The sequence below is a fragment of the Camelina sativa genome, chromosome 11, assembly GCF_030686135.1.
Source record: "Camelina sativa cultivar CO46 ecotype springtype chromosome 11, ASM3068613v1".
NCBI classification, from domain to species: Eukaryota; Viridiplantae; Streptophyta; class Magnoliopsida; order Brassicales; family Brassicaceae; genus Camelina; species Camelina sativa.
Window position 1 is genome coordinate 47192079 of NC_141890.1, and position 25670 is coordinate 47217748.

A 25670-nucleotide genomic window follows, 5' to 3' on the forward strand; every position below is an offset into this window, starting at 1 on the left:
AGAATTGCACCCTATAACCTAAAAACAAATTATAATTCACTCCATAACTACTCTAACTACTAAAAACTAATATATTTTGTATAAATTGTAATATATACCAGTCACCACCACTCATATTCCCTACCACTACCATCACCACTCAACCTTTTAACCACCATCACTCCTAGGGTTCTCAATAAACTAATCTCTAGGGTTTAGATTTCCTCCAGCCATCACCACTATTGACCACCAGCCATTGCCACCTCCGGCCTCCGGCCTCCGGTCGCCGCCACCACCGGCCGTCGCCACCACCGGCCACCGACCTCCGACCACCGGCCACCGACTTCCGGCCACCGACCACCGACCTCCGGCCACCAACTTCCAACCACCGACCATCGACCTCCGGCCACCAACTTCCAGCCACCGACCATCGACCTCCGGCCACCGCTACCTCCGGCTACCAACCACCGATCTCCGGCTACCGCCACCTCCGGCCTCCGGCCGCCACCACCTCCGGTTGTAATCCCGGCCACCCACCCTCCAGCCACCATTGCCACCAAACCATCAAAGGTAATTTTTCCTACCCTTCATGTTATTCACTTAATTTTTCAAAATAGTATGCTATATTCTTAATCATATATGTAAATATGGCTAGTTGGCAAATTGACCCTTAAAAGATCATCTTTTTATTTGTCTTTATAAGTATATAAGTACAGAAACTAGCGAATACACAAAATTAATGGTTTAAAATAATTCAGTTCAGACTTTAACAAAATTTCTTGTTCTTAAATTTTAAAAATCAACGAATATTTTGACGTATATTATCTTAAAAAAAACAGAATACATGTCACATTATTGGTGCTGTTCGTTTCATTGTCGCAAGCGGCATCGGCAACGGTAGCGTCTGCGGCTGTGGCAAACATTACCGCAGGTTGTTGTTCGTTTTGTTGCCGCTGCCGCATGAAATATGTTCGTTTTGTTGTCGCTGCCGCTACCGCTTGTTTTGTGTTCGTTTCATAGACGCTGCGGCAGTTTTACATTTAATTCTTGTTTTATTTTTATAAATTTGTATAATTATATTTTGAATCAACAAAATATAATTTAAATATATTTACCACCATAAGAATGTTTATTTAGCTAGTAATAATTTTTTAGTCAAATCTATAATTATAACAACATTTTTTGTGATAAATTATGAGCTAAATTAAAACAAAAATAATAAACCAAAACATTGGACGAAAAGTAATAAACGAAGTCATAAACAAAAAGGATAATTGGTGGTTGAACGGTGAAAGTGAACTAAATCATGCTAACCCAATGAATCTTAACCCTTATCATGCTAACCCAATAATTCAAATCCCAAATTTAAGTCGTGTAGTGAAGCAAAAAACCAATATACATGGAGAGGGAATTAAAGAGACAAAGAAACTCACAGATTGGGAGAGAGATATGGAGACTGGAGAGATATAGAGCAGATCAGAGCTTTGTTGTAAAAAATGAGCTCACGTCGAGCTTTGCTGAGCTTCGCCGTGTAGAGAGACAGAGAAGGAGCTTTGCTGTCGCCGTGAAGAGAGACTGAGAAGAAGGAGCGATGAAGATGAATATTTAGGGTTAGGTTTATTTGTGATTTCTCAAAAATAATAAGGGTATTTTTGTTATTTGCCACATCTAACGCTAGTTTTTAATCGCAAATGCTGAATTTAACTAACGTCCAACATTTTTTGCCGCAAGACGCTGCGTTTGCCGCTGCGTTTTGACACAGGTACTTGCGGCTACAAAACGAACATCGATACTTGCGTCTACCGCAGCCGCAAGTACTTGCGGCAACCAAACGAACAGCCCCATTATCTCAATTGTAAGAAACCTACCTGATACAGCCACTCCTGATCCGTGCATGTGGCTTACAATTTGTCACAAAATACCTAATGACATTTGAATACGACAAAATAGTAATTGTGTTATATATGTAAGGTAATTTGTCATATCTCTTATATATTAAAAGAGAAGCATTCTCACAGAAAATGCTGATGTGTCGCATTCATAGAGCTATGGACATTATTTCTTTTATTTATCATCAGCTTTTAATAATATTTACATTTATTTACCATTGTATTTTTCCAAAAATACAATTAACACCCAAAATTAAATCTTATATTCTCTTTCTATCTTAATTATATCCTTTAATTATATTTTCATAAAAATTTTAAAATAAATTTTAAGAACTCTTTGTTCATATGATATAATAATATAAGATTGATATTATAATAATTCTCACGGGTTAAAATTTAAATTATTATATATTTTTTTAATAAATATATACTACACAATCGAATTTTAGATTTTTCAATTACTGATAAATATAATAGATTTTATAAATAAAAATTACAGTAAAAACATTCAATAATTATTTTATACTGCACTATGTGCGGATTGTTACTTTTACTGGTATTTGAATAGAATAACAAACTCTTTATAATTTTCCATAATAAAGCTCATGTGACTCGTATACTTAATTTTTTGATTCGTCAAAATCAAGTCACGTGATTAACTAAGATCTACTGCTTCTTTTATGGAATCTATTAACCTTTTTAGCTTTTTCCATCTTTAATCTAATATTCTTAATTTCTTATTAATTGTTTTAGCTTTCATCTGATCCACGATTCACACTCAAATAATAACGATCGAGGATCGATAGTATACGTATGGGTTTTAGTTAGAGTTTTCTCATCTTTGAAAACAACATGGGTTTTAGTTATGAAAAGCATACAAATTATTACATTTTACATTGATTATCATAGATAAATTAAGATGATCACCTAAGTGTTAAAATATACATATATCGCTGCATTGATTTGGCGAAGTATTAAGGCATCTTGTAAAAAGGTCGTATGCCTGATTCCTAGGATTCCTTCATTGACATTTGACACCCATATGGTTTCGAAGAGGTTGTAAATTTCGTACGTTCTTTTATTTTTTGTCATTTACTCGCATTTTATAATATTGTTATTTTTAACCACTCTTCATCGACATATGTCTGGATCGGAATTTCTATATTAATATATAAAAGGTTGTAATCTCCCTATTCTTTTTGAGTTTTATAAATTTTGAAATTTGTATTCATCTCGGTAATTCCTGAACAAATATCATTAAAACTTTAAATTTAGTGAATTTTTATTGGCCAAAGCAAAGATGGTCTACAACCATACGATAAGCTCATTTAATATGGTACGTAAAAATTACTGAACCAGTCACTCCATTTTTTCCAACCAACTTGATTGTCCTTACAAATGATCATTTTGTGTCTTAAAAATCATTAATATCCAACGAAATACATTAATACTCAACTTGAGTGTGTTTTACCGGAGCTCATTGCTAATACACAGTCAACGTTCATTCCCGGTAGACTGCTGGTAGAAAACGTTCTGTTGGCAACAGAGTTAGTTCAAGGCTTTAACCTCAAAAATATCTCTACTCGAGGCATGCTGAAGGTTGATCTTAAAAAAGCTTTTGATTCAGTTCACTGGGCTTTCATCACAAACACACTCAAGGCTCTCAATTTTCCACCTCATTTCGTCAAGCTAATCACTGAATGCATCTCAACGCCAACATTCTCTGTCTCAGTAAATGGTGAGTCTTGCGGTTTTTTCAAGGGAGCAAAGGGCTTAAGACAAGGGGATTCAATTTCACCTTATCTGTTCACACTAGCGATGGAAGTGTTCACTCAGATGTTAAACAAAAAATTCAACAACAATCTTATAGGACACCATCCTTCAGCTTCCAACCCTCAGGTAACTCATCTCGCTTTCGTTGATGACTTCATGGTTTTCTTCGACGGCCAAGAGAGATCCCTGCAAAACATCACAAATGTCCTTAAAGAGTTTGAAGCAATATCCGGTTTGGCGAGGAACAAGGACAAGACAGATCTATTTCGGGCAGGAGTGAACAAGGATGAAGCCACCGAGAACGTCTCCCGGGGCTTCAGACTAGGTTCACTCCCAATCCGGTATCTTGGTCTGCCTCTGATGTACAGGAAATTAAGGATTTGTGATTACATGCCTTTGCTTAACAAAATCTCTTCCAGATTCACAAGCTGGTCAGCTCGCGCCTTATCTTATGTCGGACGTAGAGAATTGATCGCTACTGTAATCTACGGAACAGTCAACTTTTGGGCCTTTGCTTTCATTCTTCCAAAAGGGTGTGTGAGAAAGATTGAAAGTATGTGTTCTCGGTTTCTTTGGTGTGGGGACATCACTAAGAAACCAAATGCGAAAGTTGCCTGGAAAGCACTGTGTTTGCCAAAGGAGGAAGGAGGACTCGGTTTCAGATGCATTGCGCAATGGAACAGAACACTTTGCTTAAAACTCATTTGGAGGTTGTACACCGCTACAGACTCTCTCTGGGCTGACTGGATAAGAAACAATAAGATAAAAGATGGTATCTTCTGGCAAATTGATGAGAAAAAGCAAACGTCGTGGACCTGGAAAACACTTCTTCACCTTCGACCCCTAGCAAGGAGATTTCTTCGTGCCGAGGTAGGGAATGGCCAAAGGTTATCTTTCTGGTTCGACTGGTGGACTCCGTTTGGTCCATTGATTGATTTTTTAGGGCCTACGGGTCCCTCCCAGACAGGTGTCTCGCTAGTGAGCACGGTATCACATGTGTGTACTACTCCCGGGTGGCAACTCAGACCTGCACGCTCTCCTCAAGCAGAACTGCTGCTCATTCATCTCACTACACAGCAGGTTCCCTCTTTATGCAATGAGTCGGATCAGTTCTTCTGGAAAGTCGAAGAAGAGGAACTGGTTCACTTCAACACTAAGAAGACCTGGGAAGTTATCAGACCGCGTCAACCACCACCCAGGTGGACAAATCAGGTATGGTTCAAAGGCGCAATTCCGAGGCATGCTTTCATGTTATGGATCACACACCTAGACCGGCTTCCAACAAGATCGAGATTGGCCAGCTGGGGAATGCATGTCGAAGACAGCTGTTGTATCTGCAATCTTCATCCTGAAACTCGAGTTCATCTCTTTCTGCACTGTCAACTAAGAGAGGATCTCTGGCTTCTAATTACTAAGCGACTTGGGTACAGGCCATTTGTTTTTCACACGTGGAATGCTTTCTCAAGTTGGTTGGACATACCAGACGGAACTTGCACTCAGACACTTCGAAGACTTGTGGCTTAGGCAACTATATACACCATCTGGACTGAGCGGAATGCTCGATTGCACAACAACACGGCAACTCCCCCTCACATCCTCTTCAAGCTTCTGGATAGACAGATTCGAGATGCCACGCTTGCCAAAAGCCATCGCAAAAAATATAAACGGCTCCTGCAAGACTGGCTCAAAAATGCTTACTGAGATCAGAGGAAGTCAACGTTTCTTGGAGTTACTCTCCGGACTTAATACCCTTTGTCTTTTTTTTTTTTTTTATGGCAAAGGCTATTCCTAGTACTAAAGCTATTGTAATCACTACAATTGAATTTCTTTAAATAAAAATTCACAGTTTTACAAAAAAAAAAAATAATAATATCCAACGAAATTTTGTAAGGAAATGTGGACACCAAAACTTATTTGGAATTTTATTTTCTAGTAACAAACTTTATAAAAATAATAATTTATGGAAAAAACAATAATTGGAAAGATGTCAAATATGTCTCCATGCTGGGGTGTGCGGGGCCGGGGGTCCATTTGAGATTGCTTGGGTTTCACCGCATCCTAAGTTTCTTATTTCTTGAGGTTTGTTCCATAACCCTTATTTTTCATTTTTAGTTTTAATCCATCCCCCTGATTCTCAAAAACAAAATCACAATTTTAACTGCCATGCATAATTGCATATACACAAATACTCATTAAACTATTCAAAAAATAATTACTAGTACTACTTAACACTTTTTGTTGTTAACTAAAAAGTCAAATTTGTAGCAAATGCATCCTTTGATAGTAGATGCACATTTATAAACTATGATTGGTATATTTTTATTAAAAGGACGGGAAAAGAGATCATACCAATCGTATAATAATACGAAATACAGAAGACGCACTCTCATACGAAACATCTCATGCTCATGCTTAATTATGTTGCTTCCCCACATCTTATCATCATTACACCATTTTCTCAATCTCCGCCCAGTATCTTGTCCAGCAAAATGGCCATGTCTCCCCCTAATATTATTCTTTTTTTCTGTTATAAGTTTTTATAATCTTACTTTTTCTCTATGTTGAATCTTTAAGTATCTTTCGGGATTGAGTATGATATATTGGTGCTTCATTGATAGACATAACAATCGACATATTTCTTCTGGAGTGGGGCAAAGGGTTCAGAAGCACTCAAGATAAATAAGAAAGTTACATACGGTTGAAAAAAAAACATTAAATTAATTCCTATTCCTAATCTTACCTGCTAAACTTAATATTTAGCCTGTTTTTTTTTTTTTTTTTTTTTTTTTTTTTTTTTGATGTAAATGTTACTTTAAGTAAATATGCTAGTAGTTGTTTCAAAATCATATGTTGTCGCACCCAAAAAAAAAAATTCCACCTACGAAGAAGATGATATTTAATGAGACTCAGAAATGTGTCGAAAAGAAAAAGAAAAAAAATGAGAGTCATGAACGTCGTCACTCGTCACCATGCATAAGCATAACAAAGCCACACCGATCAAATTATGCATAGTTGTAAAAAAGTTCAATGATCCATAATTTAGAAGCCCAAATCAGTAACGATTCTTCCGGCGAACCATGACCAAACCCATAATTTTCGGTCAGGTTACCAAAAATAGGTGGACACATGTCGTAACTCTCTTACATATAGGCTCCAGCGAAAAACTAACGGCCACGATCTGTTTACAGTCGAGCGATATAAAGCAAAGCTCGTTTCCTTTTATTCAGAAATTTTGAACCCATTCAAAAGGTCGGGGCGTTTCAAGATCCAATTTCTCGTTAAATTCACCAGGTGATTATTATTATTACCAATTTCCATTGTTTCTTGGTAACGATTTCGATTTATTTACATGGAAAATGACAAGAAAAATTGAAACTAGAATGTGTAAGGCCATGTTCATATAGTCTTGATTCATATATCAGATAGATATTGAAGAATGGCGGACGGTGAAGACATTCAACCGCTTGTTTGTGATAATGGAACTGGAATGGTTAAGGTACAGTTTCTCTCTAAATGCCACAAAATACTCACGAAACTATGCCACAAAATACTCAATTCAAATCTCTTTGTCCGGTTAAGGCTGGATTTGCGGGTGACGATGCGCCAAGAGCGGTTTTCCCGAGCATTGTAGGACGTCCACGCCACACGGGTGTGATGGTTGGGATGGGACAAAAGGATGCTTATGTTGGAGACGAGGCTCAGTCAAAACGTGGTATCTTGACTCTCAAGTATCCAATTGAGCATGGAATTGTTAACAATTGGGATGACATGGAGAAGATTTGGCATCACACTTTCTACAATGAGCTTCGTGTTGCCCCTGAAGAACATCCGGTTCTCTTAACCGAAGCTCCTCTCAACCCAAAAGCTAACCGTGAGAAGATGACTCAGATCATGTTTGAGACGTTCAACACTCCTGCTATGTATGTTGCCATTCAAGCTGTTCTCTCACTCTATGCCAGTGGTCGTACAACTGGTCAGTAACACAATGGACAACCCTAATTGGTCATAAAAAATCAGTTTAGTTTGGTTATGGTTTTATGGACAGTCCTGATTGGTCATTTTGCAAAATTGTTGGTTAGGTATTGTTTTGGACTCTGGAGATGGTGTGAGCCACACGGTACCTATCTACGAAGGTTACGCACTTCCACACGCAATCCTACGTCTTGACCTAGCTGGTCGTGACCTCACGGACCACCTCATGAAAATCCTGACAGAGCGTGGCTACTCCTTCACCACAACTGCTGAGCGTGAAATCGTCAGAGACATGAAAGAGAAGCTCTCTTACATAGCTCTAGACTACGAGCAAGAGCTAGAGACATCGAAGACAAGCTCGTCCGTCGAGAAAAGCTTCGAGCTTCCCGACGGACAAGTGATAACCATTGGAGCAGAGAGGTTCCGGTGCCCTGAAGTTCTGTTCCAGCCGTCAATGATCGGAATGGAAAATCCAGGAATACATGAAACCACATATAACTCTATCATGAAATGTGATGTGGATATTAGGAAAGATTTGTATGGAAACATTGTGCTAAGTGGTGGAACAACAATGTTTGGTGGGATTGGTGATAGAATGAGCAAAGAGATTACGGCTTTGGCTCCGAGTAGTATGAAGATTAAGGTTGTCGCTCCACCTGAGAGGAAGTACAGTGTGTGGATCGGTGGCTCTATATTGGCTTCACTCAGCACTTTCCAGCAGGTGAAATTAAACATCATCTTAAATAACATTTTTGTCTTTACTCTTAACACAAACATCTTATTATAAACCTTTTTTTTTTTTTTTTTTGTGTCTTTGATATAAGTTTGTTATGTGTTTGAAAATATGACAGATGTGGATTGCAAAAGCAGAGTACGATGAATCTGGACCATCAATTGTGCATAGGAAGTGCTTCTAATCACAATTCCTGGAATCACCAAATTTGAGTATTTTTTTTTGCATTTTTTTTCAACATATTTCTTCACTCAAATTGTCTCTTTGTAATTTTTATTTGAAGCATCTAAAACTCAAAGAAAGCACTAAAAAGAGTTATTAATTACGCATACCAATTGGTATACAAGACACATTGGTTTTTTTTTTTTTTTTTTGAATAGTCTCTCTATTGTTAATTTTTCAACTAAGCATACTCTTGTTTCATAACCTTTTCACTCCCATTGTATTATAAACAAATTAATTTAATTATAAGATTTGTTATTTAAACTAATAAAATTGGCGTAATGATAGAATAGGATGATGGTTTAGCTAAATTGTAATTTCGGTTTAACCGAACCGAATTGAAAACCCCCAGAAACAGAATAATTTCTCGAGATTGTTGCCTTTTTGGAATCTCATTGCTCTCAATTGGGTGAAGAATACAAATCCAATCCCTAATTCGTATGTCAGATTCTGCGCCCGGCGATTATCCTCCCGATCCACTTCTCGCTTCCGGAGCCTTCATCTCCTCCTCCGCCGGTGACGGAACCCTAGGTAATAGTGCGAAGCGGCGATCGATTCAGGGAGGAATCGGAGTTTCTGGTTCGGGAGAGAGCGTACGCATTGGGATGGCTAACGGTACGGATCAGATGAATCCATCGCTGGATAGTTCGGGTCACCAGGCGGAATCGAAGTCGCGGAAACGTGCGGCGCCTGGGGATAATTGGTTGCCTTCTGGTTGGAGAGTTGAAGATAAGGTTCGAACCTCTGGTGCTACAGCTGGTTCGGTTGATAAGGTTAGTAATAAAAATATCCCATCTTTCTCTATTTAGTTTGAGCTGCTTTGTTTGCTTGGAATTTATAGATTGTGGGATTCTTAGATTGATGTTGTTCTCTTTGGTTTAGATTCATCGCTGCAGCAATGTTCTTTAGATCAATTCATGTGGTTCTTAATCGTATGGAACTATGGATTAGAGTGTGTGAATAAAAAAATCTTGCCTTTAAGTAGTGTCAAGTATAATTTTGTAGGGAAATGATATGGTCATATGGAACTATGGCTTAGATTCAGTGAATAAAAATCTTGCCTTTAAGTAGTGTCAAGTGTAATGTTGTTGTGAAATGATGTCGTTGGTTTTGCTTAGTTTATGTTAATGATCATACACTTTATCAGTGTGATTAATGTTAGTTTGCCTTATCTGGTGGATTTCAATGGTTTGGTTTGGTATTTATTGTGATTGAAGAGATGAAGTTTTGGTAGTTTCTTATACTCTGATGCTAATATGTCATGTCAAGTGTAATGTTGTAGTGAAATGATGTGGTTGGTTCTGCTTAGTTTTGTTAATGTTCAGACACATTATCATTGTGATTAATGTTAGTTTGCCTTACTGGTGGATTTAAATGGTTTGGTTTGGTATATACTGTGATTGAAGAGATGATGTTTTGGTAGTTTCTTATACTCTGATGCTAATATGTCATGTGTAGATATTGATATGTAGACACTTATAAACATTGTCTTCTCCTGTTTTGCAGTACTATTACGAACCAAATACAGGCCGTAAGTTTCGGTCCAGGACTGAGGTACTCTACTACTTAGAACATGGAACCTCTAAGAAAGGAGCCAAGAAAGCAGAAAATACTGATTTCAATTCAGACGTGAGTTAACTTCTTTAAAGTTTAAACCTTTTACTGCCTGTTGCAAAGCCGTGATACCTATTAAATCTTGTGTTTTGCAGCATTTTGAAGGCCAGGGAAGTAGCAATAGAGCCAGCAGGAAAGTTAAAGAGCCTCCAGCAGGACCAGCACCACCCCCGCCATTGGACTTTGATTTTAAGAATCCACCAGAGAAGGTAAGCTGGTCAATGGGAAACACCAGAGAAGAAGCGTGGACACCTATTATTGGGGACGTCAAGGTTCAAGACTCAGTCAGACAAAATTGGAGCACTGCGTTTACCTTTATCACAAACCGGAACCCAAGCAAACTGTCGTTGTGAAGACTATGACTACATGGTGGGAGAAATTTGGATAGTTGCATCTATTGTAAGATAAATAGATGCTTGTTAAGTAGTCTTCATTCATCAACTCATGTGTACTCTAATTCTTTTTTTTAGCGTTTTTAGGAAGAATATGATAATGGGATATGCATATCTGCGTTTGGAACGTGATAGCCATTTGCTTTTTTGACTGATGAATATGAAGACGTGTCGTACCTAGATAAGCTTTTTCTTAATCGGACATTTTGATATGGAGCATTTTTTTTCTCTGATCCAAAGTTTTTTTTTTAACTTGTTTGTAGGAAAGTATCGTAGCTTTTATTTTATAACGTTTATGTCCTCTTCTCAAGAACTAATGGCGAATTGGCATGGCAATGCAAAAAGGCACGTAATACGTAAAACTATATAAAATAAAATGCCTTTAAAGGCATGAAGCGTCTGTAGTCCAACGGTTAGGATAATTGCCTTCCAAGCAATAGACCCGGGTTCGACTCCCGGCAGACGCATTGATTTTTATTTTAATTTTTAACCACACAAACAGTGTCCAGTCAAAAGGAAAACAGAGATTTCAATAAATGATGACTACATGGTGTCCATTCAATGTTGCTTTTAAGTTTGTAACTATTTCCAGTCCAATTTATTATCTGCAATAAATTATTGAAAACTGAAAAGGTTTATTGGAGCTCTCTCCTATCATCTAAATTAGTAATTCTTGGACTTCTAAGACTATCCTCATTGGTAGTCCTTAGATGTTTCTTAAGAAATTTCTTAGGTATAGATATTAATTATTAATGAAACAAAAGCTAAGGATTGAAAGAAACGATTCTAATTTTAGGAGCAAAAGAAACGTTTTTTGGTGGACAAGTGGCGCGATATGAATGGTGAAATGAGATTAATGGGGTAAATTGGTTTTGGCATTTCTCTTTCATTTTCGTTTGTTCTCTCTTCTATCTCTCTCTGTCGACAAAATCGGCGATTCCCATTGATTTTTTTCTTCTCTTCCAATAGACTTTTTTCTTCTCTTCCAATTGATTCCCACGTCTGATTCTCCATGGATTCGGCGTCGATTTGGTTCCGGTGAAGCAGACGGCATTTGATTCCGGTGAAGATCGATCTGTCAAAACCCTAATATTTGGGGAAGATTCAAGCACTTCGATTGCGTCAGGTAATTGCTCTTGCATGTCGAGTAATTGCTGATTGTTTATTTGAAAAATGACTCAATCTTAATTTATTTATGTATTTTGTTTGTATGCCGGTTTTATTTGCGAGTTAGAAGAGTTTCATCAATTGTTTGTTTTGTATGTTTATAAATCATGGATATAGGATTCGTTTTTGTTTAAATTTCATGGGTTTTGAGTCCATATAAGTCTGCTTGGAAGTAAATAAAAAAGTGAGAAATGATGCATATGATCCGATTAGTCAAGAGTGTTGAACTCTGTATTTGGTTAGATGGTTGGTTCATTCTGAGATATTGTGTTTGTTTTATGAGTGTTATGAGTTGATCTATGTAATAGTCCGCGTGCTTTATGAGTATTATGAGTTATAGTTTCATTGTTTTGGATATGTATCGGACTTTGTTTGGTTGTATTGATTCTTGTTTCTATTCAAACTCTGTAAACCAGCCTATGTGGTTCATAACCAGCCTATGTGGTTCATAATCAATCTGTAAATTGTTTCGGTTGATGTGTAAACGAATGTCTAATTATAAGTTGATGTGTTTATCTACTTTTGTGTACTTATTTCTTTTAAACGAATGACTAATTATAAGTTTCTGATTATTAGTTTTAAACGAATGGCTAATTATAAGTTGTTTGTCTAATGCTTTTGTTAACTGAACAAGGAACACATGGGGCGATATAGCTATAGCCAGCCGTCGTCATCTGAATGTAATGGTTATCTGGTTGACGAAGAATCTAGCCAGCCATCCGAGTCAACTGCTTACAACTATGCAGAGAGTGAACCTGAGTTGGGATCCAGGAAGAAAGTTCTTCTCTTGTGGGAACAGAGACGATGGGGAGTGCTATATATGGAAGTGGTGGGATGTTGCGGTGATGGAGGAGATGAGAGCAACTGAAACAAACTATAGAAAGGTTGCATCAAAGGTAGATACTCTTACTCACTATAAAACTGAGCTGAACGAGATCAAACACCTGAAGAATGAAACTGATGAGAAGATCAACAAGCTAGAGAAGCTTGTTGCTGAGTTGAATACGAAGAACAGAGGGTTTACATTCAGTTTGGAATTGGTTCTTGGTGTCTTATTATGTTTAGTTGCTGTATTAGGTCTGATTATGTTTAAGTAGGGCAGTTTATTTAGCTTCAAAGACACTATGGTGTCGTTTAATATGTTTGAGACTGGTATAATGACTACTCGTTCACATGATATTGTTTGACTACTCGTTCACATGATATTGTTTGAGAATGGTTTGAGACTGGTTTCGTTCACATGATATTGTTTTTTTCCTACTCGTTCAATAACCATCAGTCGTTCACATGTGATTCGTTCACATGATATTGTTTTTTTGATAACCATGATATTCATGATTTAGTTGAACATTTATGGACTAAATTTGGGGATTAAATATGTTTCATGTTTAATTAAATATGTTTCTATGTTTTATTTCATAATGTGTGTTATGTTTTTATTTCATGTTGTGTGTTATGTTTCTATGATATATAAAATAATTTCGAATATTTTAAGTTATTAATTATTATTTTACTATATTTATTACTAAGAAACACCTTAACTTGGTTCTACCAATAATCAACAAAAATTTCCTTTTCTCTTAACAAAATTTCTTCTTCCCTTTTTATTATTAAAAATTGCCTTAAGAAACATCTAAGAAACACACTAATGAGGATAGTCTAACCTTCTCCGTGTACCAGAGACTTCCGTTTTAGTCTTGTGCCCCAAGGTTTTGAATAAAAAGTGAAAAGGATTGGTTTTTACGTTTGTTGGTTTTCGATTATATTCTACCCTCTCTGTTTCCCAAATTTACAGTATTGCCACTGCTGAGTCAACTCTCTCGACGCTCTGTCTCTTCAAAAGCAAATTTGAGAGAGAAAACTACATAACACGCTATTTTTGTGACCGACTCCACCAAGCAGAATAACACAGGAAAACAGAAAAAAAAAGGTCTCTGCTTTTTTATTTACTATCATTTCGACTCTCATTTTTTTTTTTTTTTTGGGAATTTGAATCGTCTAAAAGCCTGAAAAAAAAAAAGTTTCGGTTCTTCATCCGTACACGTATGAAATCCCTTATCTCTGTGTTTTCTTCAATTTCTAGCATCTGGGTGTTACAAAGAAATGGTTTTTTCACTAACATCAGCCATGAACTACTCTTCATTCTGATTTTTCCTGATAAAACCCCGAAAAAAAAAAAAGAGTGGGTTTTTCCTGGGTTCTTCACATCAAGTTACATTTTTTTTTGTAACCTACTTCGATTTTAAGTTTCCTGTATGTTATCTAAGAACTTGACCTTTTTTTAACTGTGAATCATACATTTCTCTCTATGTTTTTTTCTTCCTGATAAAACCCAAAAAGGTTGTGTCTTTCTTTCCTCCTTTGTGAGGTTGTTCAAAAACGTGACTTTTCAGCAGCTTAATCCATGGATCTTCTCTATATTATGTTTCCTGTGTTTGATCATTATGGTTTGTGGAGATGAGATCTCATTTGATAATCTTCTTTGTTGCAGCTTTAAGATGGAGAAGAATCAACAAAAGCAGAAATTTCCGGTTGAAGATTCAGACAAGGACTGTTCTGAAGATAAATTTGTGTGGCCATGGGTTGGTCTTGTAGCCAACATTCCAACGGAGGTTGAACCATCTGGTCGGAGAGTAGGGAAAAGCGGTTCAGTGTTGCGTGACGAGCTGACTGTGAAAGGGTTTAATCCAACAAGAGTTCAACCCATTTGGGATTTCAAGGGTCATTCTGGTTATGCTTTGGTTGAATTCGCTAAAGATTTTAAAGGATTTGAATGCGCCATGGAGTTTGAAAGGAGTTTTCAGTCAGACCATCATGGGAAGAGAGATTGCGATAAAGGTAAAAGCTTGTTTCAGAGTTTTTTTAGTGTTTTTGGTTTCATAATTATATTTGATTGATTTCTTGACAATGAGTTCTCTTTCTTTGATAAAAAAGGTATTCGCTTTAGAGATGATCAGCTTTATGGATGGGTTGCGAGAGAGGAAGATTATAGTCGAAGTGATATTGTTGGAAAGAATGTTAAGAAGAAGAGAGATCTGAAAAGTATCTCGCAGCTTCAGGAAGAAGACGAGAGGAAAATGGTTCACCTCGTTGAGAGCATGTCTGAGTCCATTAAGATGAAGAAGAAATGTAAGGAAGAGCTTGAGAAGAAAGTTGATGAGACAACCCGTTGTTTGGAGAGTTTGGAATTGCATAACGTTCTTTTGAACAAAACCTACCAAGAAGGTAAAAGAAACATCTCATTTAAGCTTTTAAAACATTAATCTGTTTGTGTTTTCTTGCTGAGTGCATTTTGGTTTGTTTGTGTGTCTTCTTGACATGAGAAGGGATTGAGAAGATGCAAACGAGTATGCAAGGTTTGTATGATCAGATTCTGGGAGGACATGAGAAGTCTATGGCAGAGCTAGAGGCAAAGAGGGAGATGCTGGAGGAGCGTGCAAAACAGATCGAGCAACGTGCATACATAAACGAAGAAGAGATGAGAAGATCCAGACTCGAAAGAGAACTGGTGATTATGCATTCTTGTAGATTATAACGAAATGATCAGAAAGACACTTATCTGTCACCTTTTTGTTGTTGTTTGTAGAATCAAAAGGCTATGTGGGAGCAGAATGAAGCAAATGAGGAAGCTATGAAACTTGCAAAAAAGCACCAGGTAGTTGTTTAGATGGACTGTATTATATTCATCAACAAGTAACAACTAAGCTTCCATGTTCAATTTTTGAGTCTCTCAAACATAATTTTTTTGCAGAAAGAGAAGGAGAAGCTTCATCAAAGGATAATGGAAATGGAAGCAAAGCTAAATAAAACGCAAGAGCTGGAGTTGGAGATAGAGAAGCTGAAAGGTGCGACCAATGTAATGAAGCATATGGTGGGGAGTGATGGAGATGGAGATATTGTGGAGAACATTGCCAGAACTCAGATTGAGCTTGAGGCTCGAGAAACAGCTCTCCATGAGAAAATGATGGCTCTGACACAAAAAGAGCGTGCGACCAACGATGAGTATCAAGAAGCTCGTAAAGAGATGATACAGGTGCCAAAACCTTCTAAATCTCTATGTTCCAAAGTCTTTGGCTTGCTCTTTTAACTTGCGGTATTACTTTGATGAGCAGCTATGGAATGCGAATGAAGAATTGATGAAGGGAGAGAAGACAAGAGTGAAAAGAATGGGGCAATTAAACCCTGAACCGTTCTTACCTGCTGTGATGAAGAAATTTAAAGTTCCAAGATCAAGAGCAGAGGTTAAGGCTATGCAGTTGTGTTCAGTGTGGGAAGCAAACATAGGAGATGGGCAATGGAGTCCATTTAAAATCGAAGAGTCTGATGGAACAGCAAAGGTTTGGACTTTTAACTTAGGACTCTACTTTCAAATCTCAAAAGATCTTTTTTTTTGTTTTACAAATTATCTCAAGAATCCAAATGTGAAATGTAGAGAGTGGTGGATAAAAACGATGAGAAGCTTCGTAAGCTGAAGAGCAAGTACGGTGAAGAAGTTCATAATGAAGTGGTAAGAGCAAAACTAGAGATTGAGGAACACAACGCGAGTGGCGGCTATGTGATTGTCGAGCTTTGGAACTATGAGGAAAACCGGAAGGCAACGATGGGGGAAGTAACAGACGTGATTTTGAAGATAAGGTCGAGTCTTGCTGCTATGAAGAACAAGCGAAAGAGGCCTCTCTTTTTTGTTTAATCTATCAGTTTGAATTAGGTTTGCTACTTTGCTACTACTATAAAACTGTGCTTGGTTTTCAAACTTGTTGAACCGAATTGGGTTTGTTTCTTCAATGGTTTAAATCCAGAAACAACTTATGAATGTGTGATGTGTCATTGTGTTGTTTGATTTGATGTGATGTGATTAATCGAGTCTTAATCGGTTGCTTTAGTTAATAGACTAGAATATTAAAAATAGACATCATCAAGCAAGAAGCGTCTGTAGTCCAACGGTTAGGATAATTGCCTTCCAAGCAATAGACCCGGGTTCGACTCCCGGTAGACGCATTCTTTTTTGCAGCTATCGTTGTTTGCAAACGATGTCGTTTCGATATATAAACCCGCCAAAAACCGAATCACCGCTCTGAAGGGCATTCTCGTCAAATCATATAATTTTTTATCCATTAATCACAGAAACGTACTAAATGTAGTATGTTGCGTGCACGCGCCGAACCGTAACGTGTGGCCACAAACTCACTCGGCACAACCGTCTCCGACCACACGCTTTGTCTCTTTGTCTTTTCATTTTTTTTTGTTTCCGGCGAATCAGAAGAACAGAAGATATTTTGATATTTTGATTTTGTTGGTGGTTCATCATGGCGGGGACTTGCACTTCGATTAGGCCTCGCCTCATTGGTTCTTCTTCGATTGTTGAGCTTTCCAGGTTGATTAATCGAGCTGGTGTTCCTTTCTCTGTTCGGATCTCTACTAGAACTCGTGGCCACGGTGGTGGTTTAACCGCACCTACAACTCGCGAGGAAGGTCCTTCTTGTATCTTCGTTGGTCCGATTGATTCAGCTCGCAAAGAAACTCTTGAAGCTCTTTATCGCCAAGTACGCCTTACTTAAAATTTTGTTTTTTGATTCTTCGAATTCGTCTCTGTGGTTATGGAGTGTGTCTGTATTACTCAGAAATTGATAATATCATGTTTTTAATCCTAAATTTTGCTTCTTTTGAACCTGTGAGTGAGTCTGTGACAGTACTTAGTTCTTGGATTCTTAATTGAATCTTATGAAATATGTGAGTTGTGGTGAAACTGTTGAGTATAGTCATATTGATTGATCTTGTTGGCTTAAATCTATGGATGTTGAAGTCTGCTTTATGATACTGTTTATAGGCTAAGGATGCGTATTACAATGGCAAGCCTTTAATAGTTGACGACATGTTTGACAGAGTTGAGGTATGATAACCGTGAGTATATGCTTCTTATTTATTTACTTAAGGTGAATATAGTTTGAAGCTAACTGATGTTGGACTTGCTTTCTGCAACTGTTGCAGCTAAAGTTGCGGTGGTATGGTTCGAAATCTGTTGTCAAGTACCCTCGGTGCAGCCTCTTGCGGCAGTCAACATATGCTGATGCAGAGGTACAATGTCGTTATTCATGTTTCCAAATTATCATGTGAAACAGATGGGGCCAAAATTTGTCAGTTTGACCATATTATGGAATTTGCAATTTTACCAATCCTTGAGATTTGGATTTGTTTAATGATAGCTTTACAAGGTCAATTGTGTTCTCAAGGTAGGTAGTTGCTTTAGAGACATAAGATCCTTACAGTGATATAGTTCCCTGAATATTGCCTGAGTTTGAGATTTCACTCGCATCTTTCTCGAACCAACAAGTTTATGCATTGTTAAGTTTTCTTGGTCAGTGTTTCTCTCTTGAGAAACTTATCTGTTTGCTTTTCCATATGCGTTTACCACTTGTCATAGAGGGGAAGACATTGCTTCACAACTATAGGATCATTGTTTTGTTGGTGAACAATGTTTTTGTCAAGGGTTGATGTTGAGATAAATCCTTGTAGGACAGGATGATGCATCACAAGTTGTTCTGTTAGCTACCATATGGATCTTGATTTTCTTATTTGGTAGCTCGGCTTGCGTTTTGCCCACGTTCTATGGCCTCGGCCTAGTCTATGGAGGAGATCCGTTTGACTCAGGGCTTGTCTATAGTGGCCAATTGTCATCTTCTGTGCCTCTTTTGTCAAAGATGAACGGCATCCTTCTCACCGTGCTAGGACCTGCTCTTGGATATCCGATTGCTTCTTCTGCAGGTACTAGAATGCAAACAAGATTTTACCTATAATCTGGTAATAGCTATCATTTGCTTCTACTGAGATAAAGAATGTTGTCTGCAGTAAGAGTACTTAAAGGGTTATGGAGAAATGACTTAACGGCTCTAAGAGGAGACTGCCCAAATTGCGGGGAAGAGGTCAGATCTTTGCTCGTAGTTCTTCTGCTGCAACAAAATGACAAGATCTTTGTGTCTTCAGTTCTTGTTACATTTGAGTTTGATGAATTTGTGTAGGTCTTTGCATTCGTGAGATCCGATCAATCAAACCGATCAGCTCACAAAGCTGACTGTCATGTTTGTGAGTGCACCCTTGAGTTCCGTACTAAAGTGGAGGTAAAATTACCACGTGTCCCTTATTTTGCTTCATTTGCAACTCCATTTGCATTCACATGTAGAAAGCCGATTGCTTTGGTTTGAATGTGAACAAATCACTGCCTTGATAGTCCTCTGTAGCTAAAAATTGATTGATTGTTTGGTTTATTCTTACTGCTTCAGAAATCTGCATCACCATTGGGTAGAAAATGGGTTTACGGCCGGATATACCTTGTTTCACGGCCAAGGAGAGATCGACGTTCCAAATTTACATAATTCTGACAAAAGAAGAAAGATTTTTTTGGGAATGGTTTCTACTCAAATGTGTATTGTAAAAAGGGATAATAGAAAGATTTTGTAACATTCAAAAGATTCATAAAATTGTTACTATAACCTTTTGTCTCTGGTAGCCTTATCTTCTTCATATAGTTTACACGAAAACAAAACTTAAAAAACAGAGATTCGTTCCAAAGGTTGGAAGGTAATAAAGAACGAGCAATTCGCTGCTGAGTGAAAAAGAATGTTGCTCAGCTTTCTTTTTTCAGAAGTGTGCCAAGCTATAGACAAGAATCCATGCGAGCTGAAGACAGAACATGAAACATAATTCTTTTGTTAAACCTTTAAAAAAATGCAGTTAAAGAAGGAGTTTGTACTGTTAGAGATGAAAAACAAACATACCAAAAAGAGAGTAAGTGAGGCAAAGAGACCCTCTTGGAGTAAAGCTGCGTGGCCTCCGAAATCTTCTTCATCAACCTTGAGAATCATTGCATAGTAACCGTAAACGATCCCTGAGGATATTGCTAAAAACCTGCAAAAAACCCCATCATTAGTCCATCACATCGCAAAGGTTTGCTAACCATGGGAGGCATTAAACGCAATGTGATCAAAAAACGCTCTAAGGAACATCCCAATTTCTCCTTCACATATGCTAATGAAACAGTTGTGACCTTTAAGTTAGTATAAAAGTGCGTAGAACGAAGACTTACAGAATGATCCAAATGCCTCCAACAAGAGGAATAGAGCCCCATAACAATCCACAGATCAATCCAACCACTTGTCTAATCCAATGCAACACATCTCCCAATTGATCCTGCATCATCATCATCATCAACATCATCATCATCAATAAACCATATTCCAATTCAAAAGTAAAAAAAAAAAAAAGAAAAAAACTGCAAGAGAGCTCAATTTCACAAATTGAACTGCAAGATCGGATCAAGTATCGATTTTTCTTACTTGGTTCAGTAAGATCGACTACGAAGCTTAATCAATTACAATAAGGACTCAAATTTTCATCATCAACAAAAAAAAAAAAAAAAAAAAAAAAGTCAAAGGAGCTTGCGAGATTGCTGCCGAACACGACGGAGGAAGAAGAAAAAAAAGAAGAAGAAGTGTTGTTGTTTTGAAGTACCTTGTCCCAAGAAGCATCGGGATCGAACAATTTCGCTAATGTCGATGGAGACAAGTGAACATCCTGGTGACTGTCTTGTTGTTGTTGTTGTTGTTGTTGTAGCTGATTCAACTTGGCAGATTTCGATTCTCTCATCCTCGATTTTACAAACCAAAAACTCGAAACTTTGGATATCGAGAGAGAATCTGAAACCCTTTGGACAACGAAGAAGAAGAAGAAGAACTAAACAAATTAGGGTTCAGGAATTAGTCTTAAAGTGAACAAAAAGTGGCTGAGTCGTGAGATTATTATTAAAACTGTAAAGTAAAGTGCTCTCTCGTTCTTGTTTTTGGATCCAAGAGACTATAATTCAGACTGTGATTTATAAGATTGACAATTAAAATAAAATATTTGATCCCATTGTTAACATTTATTTAACAAAAGAAAATTTATATATAAGTCCACTAATTATAATTTAGAAGCTTTTGTGACAATTTTGGATCTGATGCCTCAAAATATCGCAATTTATATCATATGGTATGTTCCTTAAACAAGAATTTTTCAAATTCCAACTTTGGAATCAAATTTTGAAAAAAAAATTATCAGAAAAATACACACGTCAATAAATTTGTTCAGCTGAATTATTATATATTTATTAAAAGATTAATATAGTTGTTGGTTAGTATTATAATTTTAAACTATAGTTACAAAAATATATAGTTTGAAATCTTACAACATTTTGTGCAAATATATTAAAAAGGTCTCGCCTCAATTAAATAAATTTTGTGTAAAACAGGTTTTATCCACACTGGTAAGCTTGAAAAATAAAATTTAAGTATAATTTGCTCTTGTTCCTTAATTAATTATTTATAAGAATTTATAGTATTAAGTCCTCCATATTTATAGAAACTACAGATCGAACCCATTTCTCCTTCTTTTGTTTAGTCTCCCTCCCTGTGGAAGCTTCTCCGAGACTTGTCTCTCTGAATTGAATTGATTGAAGAAGACGTTTGATCGAAAAATTCTCTGAGATTACTCAATAAGGGTTTTTTTCACAGCGATCCGTTTTTGAAAAATATGGGGAGTCCAAAGAAGAACGAGAACAAGGGCTTCTTCGCCGCCATGACTTCTGGCTTCTCCATGTTCGGTAGCGCCATGTCCTCGAGATCCGTCGACGGGTCAGTTTCTTTTTGAACTTACTCTTGTTTCTTATCTAATCTGAATCTCACTTGAAAGCTCTTGTTTTTATGTGTAAAGATGAAAGCTTTGCGTTGTGATTTGTGTAATACTCTGTATATATCTGTGATTGTGTACTACTCTGTATTTTCTTCTTTAGTTTTGTGTTATCGAATCTTGGTGTGATGGCTATAATAGGTGTTTCATTTTTTTTGTTGAATTTTATATTACAAACATGAATATTTCTATTATTAATTCTTCACACAAGTCATTCAACAGAACAGATCAAAGTTTGTTATTTTTTCTTTATAGGCTATGGCCTAGTTTCAGTGATTTGTGTGTTATGGTACTCTGAAGATCTTCTTGATTGGATTTTGCTAATGGCTTGTTCGATGCAATTTCTTTTCAGGTTACCACCAAGTAATGAAGGAGTTGAGGTCATTAATCCAGAAGGTGGCAAGGAAGATGCTGAAGAGGAAGCTCAGAAAGGAAGGTGGAAGGACGAGGTAAAGTGATCGCCAATGGTGTCTTGATTCTTCTCCTTAAGTTCCTCATGTTTACTTTAACTTACCTGGAGAGAAACTTATCGTTTGTGCTTAATAGGAACGAGATAGTTACTGGAAGATGATGCAGAAATATATAGGTTCGGATATTACGTCAATGGTGACTCTTCCTGTTGTTATATTTGAGCCAATGACTATGCTCCAGAAGATGGCTGAGGTTAGTGTTGTATCTGATTGCCGTGTGTTTGTAAGTTTTGTTTGTGTCTTTTTTTTTGTGTGTACTGTATACCATTTGCAAATTTATCACAGATACTGGAGTATTCCCACTTGTTGGATCAAGCAGATGAATGCGAGGATCCATACGTACGTTTAGTATATGCCTGTAAGTATTTACATTAAAAACTTGTATTGACTTCCTACTTTGTAACATGTAAGTTAAGAGTTTTGCTTTTTCTTGTGGTTGTATGTGAATTTTTATTCAGCATCATGGGCTATATCTGTTTACTTTGCCTTCCAACGAACTTGGAAGCCTTTCAATCCTATTCTTGGGGAGACATATGAGATGGCCAACTATGGTGGAATTTCTTTTCTTTCTGAGCAGGTACAGCTATACACTTCATTGTTATTCGCATATTTGAGAATGACTAATTCACAAGAAGTTGTCTATTTTGATTCATTATAATAAGTTACTTTGTTATTTCAGGTTAGCCATCATCCCCCAATGAGTGCTGGTCACGCAGAGAACGAGCACTTCACTTACGACATCGTATCAAAGTTGAAAACTAAACTTTTGGGTAACTCTGTTGATGTTTACCCTGTTGGAAGGTAAGTTTTCTCTTATCTATGATCTACTTCTCTCTCTCACTTTGGTAAAGGCCCTCTTCATTTAGGAAGAAACTGTTTGCTTCATGTACTCTTTCCTTTTCATAGTGCGTTAACTTCTGTCTGCGATGAAACGGAGGAATCTGACCATAATGTTTTAACGAAAGAGATACAAGAGATTGTTGTGTAACCACTGTGCTAGTATATTGTATGACTCATATTTTCATCTAAGCTCATGCAGTCGGTCGATTGGCTTGCAGAACACGTGTAACCCTCAAAAAAGCTGGTGTGGTTCTGGATTTGGTCCCGCCTCCAACTAAGATTCACAATTTAATATTTGGACGAACCTGGGTTGACTCACCTGGGGAAATGATCATGACAAATTTAACCACTGGAGACAAAGTTGTACTTTATTTTCAGCCATGTGGATGGTTTGGGTAATTGACAAGACATTGCTTCATCTTATTATTTCGTAATACTCTGTTTATTCTATCTTGTCCTGTAATCTTGACATGCTTATTGATTGGTATTTGCTACCTTGATTTCAGTTCTGGCCGCTATGAAGTTGATGGCTACGTTTACAGCGCAGCAGAAGAACCTAAAATCATGATGACAGGAAAATGGAATGAGAAAATGAGCTACCAACCTTGTGATGCCGAAGGGGAACCCCTTCCAGGCACAGAGCTGAAAGAGGTATGTCGTTTCTTTTCTTTTTCACTGGACTTTGCTAGGTTCTGTGTGATAATACTTTGCAAGCTTGGGATATTGACCAACACTGTTTGGGTCTGTAGCATTCACTTATCCTTTTCTCGCTTTCTTCAGGTGTGGCATTTGGCTGATGTCCCCAAAAACGACAAATTTCAGTACACTCACTTTGCTCACAAGATAAACAGTTTCGACACTGCGCCTGCTAAGCTCTTGGCTTCAGACTCACGTCTCCGTCCTGATAGATATGCTCTTGAGCAGGGCGACCTTTCTAAAGCTGGTGCAGAGAAGCACAGGTTTCTTCATCTTTTCTTCCTTCTTTGTCACAATGTTAAGTCTTTTTACTTCCCGTTATTCCCATAGAATTTATCTCCATCATGGAACAAGTACATGATGATTCCACGACATTCTACACCTGCATTGGCCAAAACTGATCATATTTTTCAAACTAGGAAAGATACCTTGAGAATGATTGTGTGTTAGATTATAGAAAACATCAATGTTATGCTCATGAGGTTCTACGTGCTGTCTTTTTATCTCAGCCTTGAGGAGAGACAAAGGGCTGAAAAGAGGACCCGAGAGGCAAAGGGACAGAAGTTCACTCCAAGATGGTTCGATCTAACGGATGAGATCACATCTACTCCATGGGGAGATATTGAAGTATACCAATACAACGGGAAGTACACGGAACACCGAGACACAGCAGGGAGCTCAAGCAGTGCCTCCAATGAAACGGACCTCAAATCGATCGAGTTTAATCCTTGGCAATATGGTAATATATCAACCGAATGAGGTAACTCTTATAAGGTTAATATGTCTCTATAGTGAGTTCCTTGTCGTTTTTAACTTTGTTTCAGGGTGAAAGATCTGATTAGATTGTGTTTTGAGTGATAAAACATAAGATTTGTGTTTCTGACTCAATTGTATCTTTGTTTCCTACTTCGAATCAGAAGAAATTATGTTTGTTATGTTAATAATAGAGATATCAGATTTGTGACCTTTACTTTACATACACCATTTCTTTTGTCCACCTTTACTTATCTCTTCCTTTTTACTGTTTTTTAGTTTTAAATTTTTAATAATCAATAAAAAAATATGTGTATGCAATTTTGGAAGATGCTAATTTTGGATTATATTGATGATGAAAGGAGTATTTGCTTTTATTGAATAATATAATGTTCAAACAATCACTAGTGGTTACGTCGAAACAGTATTTATTTATATAAATTATCGAGACATTTACACCCACACCTACTTTATCTCCATCTTCTTTCACTTTCACCTACTTTCTACTTTTCTTATATTTTCTCTTCCTACACTTTTTCAATTCCTATACTTTTTCAAGTTTTCTTTGCTTAGGTGTCATTTTTTATGGCAATGCCCCTTTCTTTTTTCTCTCTTTCTTTTCTCTTTTTTTCTCTTTTTTTTATTGTTGTTAACACTTTAAATGGTTCTCATAAAACAAATTATCTATTTATTTATATATAATATGTTATGATTATATATTTTCTACATTTTAAGATACATATTGCTATATTTTTTATGAATTTTTAGATTATACAGTATCCATTTGTCATTGAACAAATGTTCAATAATAAGTGGTTAATCAATTGCAGTATTATGTTATGTTATGATCTTTTTGCAAGGTTCATTTGTTACCCAAAACTCAAAGAACATAAAAAAAAAGCTTATGATGATTAGTTACGGACCTTAACTTAAAAAGAAAAATAAACAAAGTTTAGTGGATAAATAAATTATAGATAGGTCTCCATGGATTCATTTAAAACAAAGTAAATTTTTTTAAGGTTATTTTCTTTTCCACCACCAGTTCGGAATGTGCGGCAGTAACAAAGTATATTCATACATTAAGATTCATGATTTCCATCCAAGTCCATCCACTTAACTTTGACCACATGTTCATTAACCCTAATTTGTTGACATATGTTTGTTGGACATGAGCACATACTTTCTTCTGCTATGATATCATTTAGTTTAGTTTGATCGCTACAAATGATAACCATGTGTACATGGTAGCATAGATATTATTGGTGTTTTGTTCATTCATATTCTGTAGGTATAGTATTGTTATTGTGGGATATCATTTAGTTTAGTTTGATCGCTACAAATGATAACCATGTGTACATGGTAGCATGGATATCATTGGTGTTTTGTTCATTCATGTTCTGCAGGTATAGTATTGTTATTGTGGGAAGAAATAAAAAGATAGTGGGGGAAGTTA

General features: G+C 36.9%; 6 protein-coding genes, 2 long non-coding RNA genes and 2 other non-coding genes across 15 annotated transcripts; 8 read left to right on the forward strand and 2 right to left on the reverse strand.

Annotated features, from left to right (window-relative positions):
- Window positions 1-5444: 5444 nt before the first annotated feature.
- On the reverse strand, window positions 5445-6651 carry LOC147935530 (uncharacterized). The gene is made up of 2 exons (XR_015571899.1): window positions 5991-6651; window positions 5445-5768 (listed from the first exon to the last, which is right to left on the reverse strand). It is a non-coding gene; the product is annotated as an uncharacterized LOC147935530 (long non-coding RNA).
- On the forward strand, window positions 6582-8841 carry LOC104763578 (actin-12). Of its 3 annotated transcripts, none has more exons than XM_087474195.1 (5): window positions 6582-6932; window positions 7064-7137; window positions 7221-7614; window positions 7721-8334; window positions 8465-8841. In XM_087474195.1, exons 2-5 carry the CDS (start codon window positions 7078-7080, stop codon window positions 8528-8530), a joined length of 1134 nt encoding a protein of 377 aa, XP_087330321.1. In that variant the 5' UTR covers window positions 6582-6932; window positions 7064-7077; the 3' UTR covers window positions 8531-8841. The 3 variants fall into 3 exon arrangements, with proteins under 3 accessions (XP_087330321.1, XP_087330323.1, XP_087330322.1); XM_087474197.1 differs by having other exon boundaries at window positions 6867-6932; window positions 7021-7137; XM_087474196.1 differs by having other exon boundaries at window positions 6867-6932; window positions 7068-7137.
- Window positions 8832-10793, forward strand: LOC104726519 (methyl-CpG-binding domain-containing protein 6-like). Its single transcript, XM_087474198.1, has 3 exons — window positions 8832-9341; window positions 10075-10197; window positions 10278-10793. Exons 1-3 carry the CDS (start codon window positions 9009-9011, stop codon window positions 10533-10535), a joined length of 714 nt encoding a protein of 237 aa, XP_087330324.1. The 5' UTR covers window positions 8832-9008; the 3' UTR covers window positions 10536-10793.
- A 176-nt stretch (window positions 10794-10969) lies between these two features.
- Window positions 10970-11041, forward strand: TRNAG-UCC (transfer RNA glycine (anticodon UCC)). Its single transcript has one exon. It is a non-coding gene; the product is annotated as a tRNA-Gly (tRNA).
- A 416-nt stretch (window positions 11042-11457) lies between these two features.
- On the forward strand, window positions 11458-12967 carry LOC147935531 (uncharacterized). Its single transcript, XR_015571900.1, has 2 exons — window positions 11458-11700; window positions 12376-12967. It is a non-coding gene; the product is annotated as an uncharacterized LOC147935531 (long non-coding RNA).
- Window positions 12968-13553: 586 nt separating this feature from the next.
- Window positions 13554-16554, forward strand: LOC104726521 (protein INVOLVED IN DE NOVO 2-like). Of its 4 annotated transcripts, none has more exons than XM_010445391.3 (8): window positions 13554-13671; window positions 14233-14579; window positions 14676-14966; window positions 15068-15249; window positions 15328-15396; window positions 15493-15774; window positions 15854-16078; window positions 16174-16554. In XM_010445391.3, exons 2-8 carry the CDS (start codon window positions 14240-14242, stop codon window positions 16429-16431), a joined length of 1647 nt encoding a protein of 548 aa, XP_010443693.2. In that variant the 5' UTR covers window positions 13554-13671; window positions 14233-14239; the 3' UTR covers window positions 16432-16554. The 4 variants fall into 4 exon arrangements, with proteins under 4 accessions (XP_010443693.2, XP_087330325.1, XP_010443692.2 ...); XM_087474199.1 differs by having other exon boundaries at window positions 15337-15396; XM_010445390.3 differs by having other exon boundaries at window positions 13635-13784.
- A 113-nt stretch (window positions 16555-16667) lies between these two features.
- On the forward strand, window positions 16668-16739 carry TRNAG-UCC (transfer RNA glycine (anticodon UCC)). The gene has a single exon. It is a non-coding gene; the product is annotated as a tRNA-Gly (tRNA).
- A 146-nt stretch (window positions 16740-16885) lies between these two features.
- Window positions 16886-19228, forward strand: LOC104726523 (uncharacterized). The gene is made up of 7 exons (XM_010445394.3): window positions 16886-17284; window positions 17569-17631; window positions 17730-17816; window positions 18260-18503; window positions 18588-18661; window positions 18758-18856; window positions 19019-19228. The coding sequence occupies exons 1-7, from the start codon at window positions 17048-17050 to the stop codon at window positions 19109-19111; spliced, it is 897 nt and encodes a 298-aa protein (XP_010443696.2). The 5' UTR covers window positions 16886-17047; the 3' UTR covers window positions 19112-19228.
- Window positions 19189-20717, reverse strand: LOC104726522 (uncharacterized). The gene is made up of 4 exons (XM_010445393.3): window positions 20247-20717; window positions 19822-19925; window positions 19514-19643; window positions 19189-19415 (listed from the first exon to the last, which is right to left on the reverse strand). The coding sequence occupies exons 1-4, from the start codon at window positions 20379-20381 to the stop codon at window positions 19377-19379; spliced, it is 408 nt and encodes a 135-aa protein (XP_010443695.1). The 5' UTR covers window positions 20382-20717; the 3' UTR covers window positions 19189-19376.
- A 315-nt stretch (window positions 20718-21032) lies between these two features.
- On the forward strand, window positions 21033-24430 carry LOC104726524 (oxysterol-binding protein-related protein 3C). Its single transcript, XM_087474200.1, has 10 exons — window positions 21033-21403; window positions 21811-21907; window positions 22005-22121; window positions 22214-22286; window positions 22387-22505; window positions 22608-22729; window positions 22987-23163; window positions 23275-23419; window positions 23549-23727; window positions 23974-24430. The coding sequence occupies exons 1-10, from the start codon at window positions 21303-21305 to the stop codon at window positions 24221-24223; spliced, it is 1380 nt and encodes a 459-aa protein (XP_087330326.1). The 5' UTR covers window positions 21033-21302; the 3' UTR covers window positions 24224-24430.
- The last annotated feature ends 1240 nt before the right edge of the window (window positions 24431-25670 follow it).

Excerpts from the sequence above, each read along its gene's own strand:
- LOC104763578 (XM_087474195.1), top strand. The coding sequence starts at position 7,078 with ATGGCGGACGGTGAAGACATTCAACCGCTTGTTTGTGATAATGGAACT. Across the intron at positions 7,615-7,720 it reads TGCCAGTGGTCGTACAACTG|GTATTGTTTTGGACTCTGGA; the intron begins GTCAGTAACACA and ends ATTGTTGGTTAG. Across the intron at positions 8,335-8,464 it reads CACTCAGCACTTTCCAGCAG|ATGTGGATTGCAAAAGCAGA; the intron begins GTGAAATTAAAC and ends AAAATATGACAG.
- LOC104726519 (XM_087474198.1), top strand. The coding sequence starts at position 9,009 with ATGTCAGATTCTGCGCCCGGCGATTATCCTCCCGATCCACTTCTCGCT. Across the intron at positions 9,342-10,074 it reads CAGCTGGTTCGGTTGATAAG|TACTATTACGAACCAAATAC; the intron begins GTTAGTAATAAA and ends CCTGTTTTGCAG. Across the intron at positions 10,198-10,277 it reads ATACTGATTTCAATTCAGAC|CATTTTGAAGGCCAGGGAAG; the intron begins GTGAGTTAACTT and ends TGTGTTTTGCAG.
- LOC104726521 (XM_010445391.3), top strand. The coding sequence starts at position 14,240 with ATGGAGAAGAATCAACAAAAGCAGAAATTTCCGGTTGAAGATTCAGAC. Across the intron at positions 14,580-14,675 it reads GAAGAGAGATTGCGATAAAG|GTATTCGCTTTAGAGATGAT; the intron begins GTAAAAGCTTGT and ends TTGATAAAAAAG. Across the intron at positions 14,967-15,067 it reads GAACAAAACCTACCAAGAAG|GGATTGAGAAGATGCAAACG; the intron begins GTAAAAGAAACA and ends TGACATGAGAAG.
- LOC104726523 (XM_010445394.3), top strand. The coding sequence starts at position 17,048 with ATGGCGGGGACTTGCACTTCGATTAGGCCTCGCCTCATTGGTTCTTCT. Across the intron at positions 17,632-17,729 it reads ACATGTTTGACAGAGTTGAG|CTAAAGTTGCGGTGGTATGG; the intron begins GTATGATAACCG and ends CAACTGTTGCAG. Across the intron at positions 18,662-18,757 it reads GCCCAAATTGCGGGGAAGAG|GTCTTTGCATTCGTGAGATC; the intron begins GTCAGATCTTTG and ends GAATTTGTGTAG.
- LOC104726522 (XM_010445393.3), bottom strand. The coding sequence starts at position 20,381 with ATGAGAGAATCGAAATCTGCCAAGTTGAATCAGCTACAACAACAACAA. Across the intron at positions 19,926-20,246 it reads CCGATGCTTCTTGGGACAAG|GATCAATTGGGAGATGTGTT; the intron begins GTACTTCAAAAC and ends ATGATGATGCAG. Across the intron at positions 19,644-19,821 it reads GGAGGCATTTGGATCATTCT|GTTTTTAGCAATATCCTCAG; the intron begins GTAAGTCTTCGT and ends GGTTTTTTGCAG.
- LOC104726524 (XM_087474200.1), top strand. The coding sequence starts at position 21,303 with ATGGGGAGTCCAAAGAAGAACGAGAACAAGGGCTTCTTCGCCGCCATG. Across the intron at positions 21,908-22,004 it reads AAGGAAGGTGGAAGGACGAG|GAACGAGATAGTTACTGGAA; the intron begins GTAAAGTGATCG and ends TGTGCTTAATAG. Across the intron at positions 23,728-23,973 it reads GCTGGTGCAGAGAAGCACAG|CCTTGAGGAGAGACAAAGGG; the intron begins GTTTCTTCATCT and ends TTTTTATCTCAG.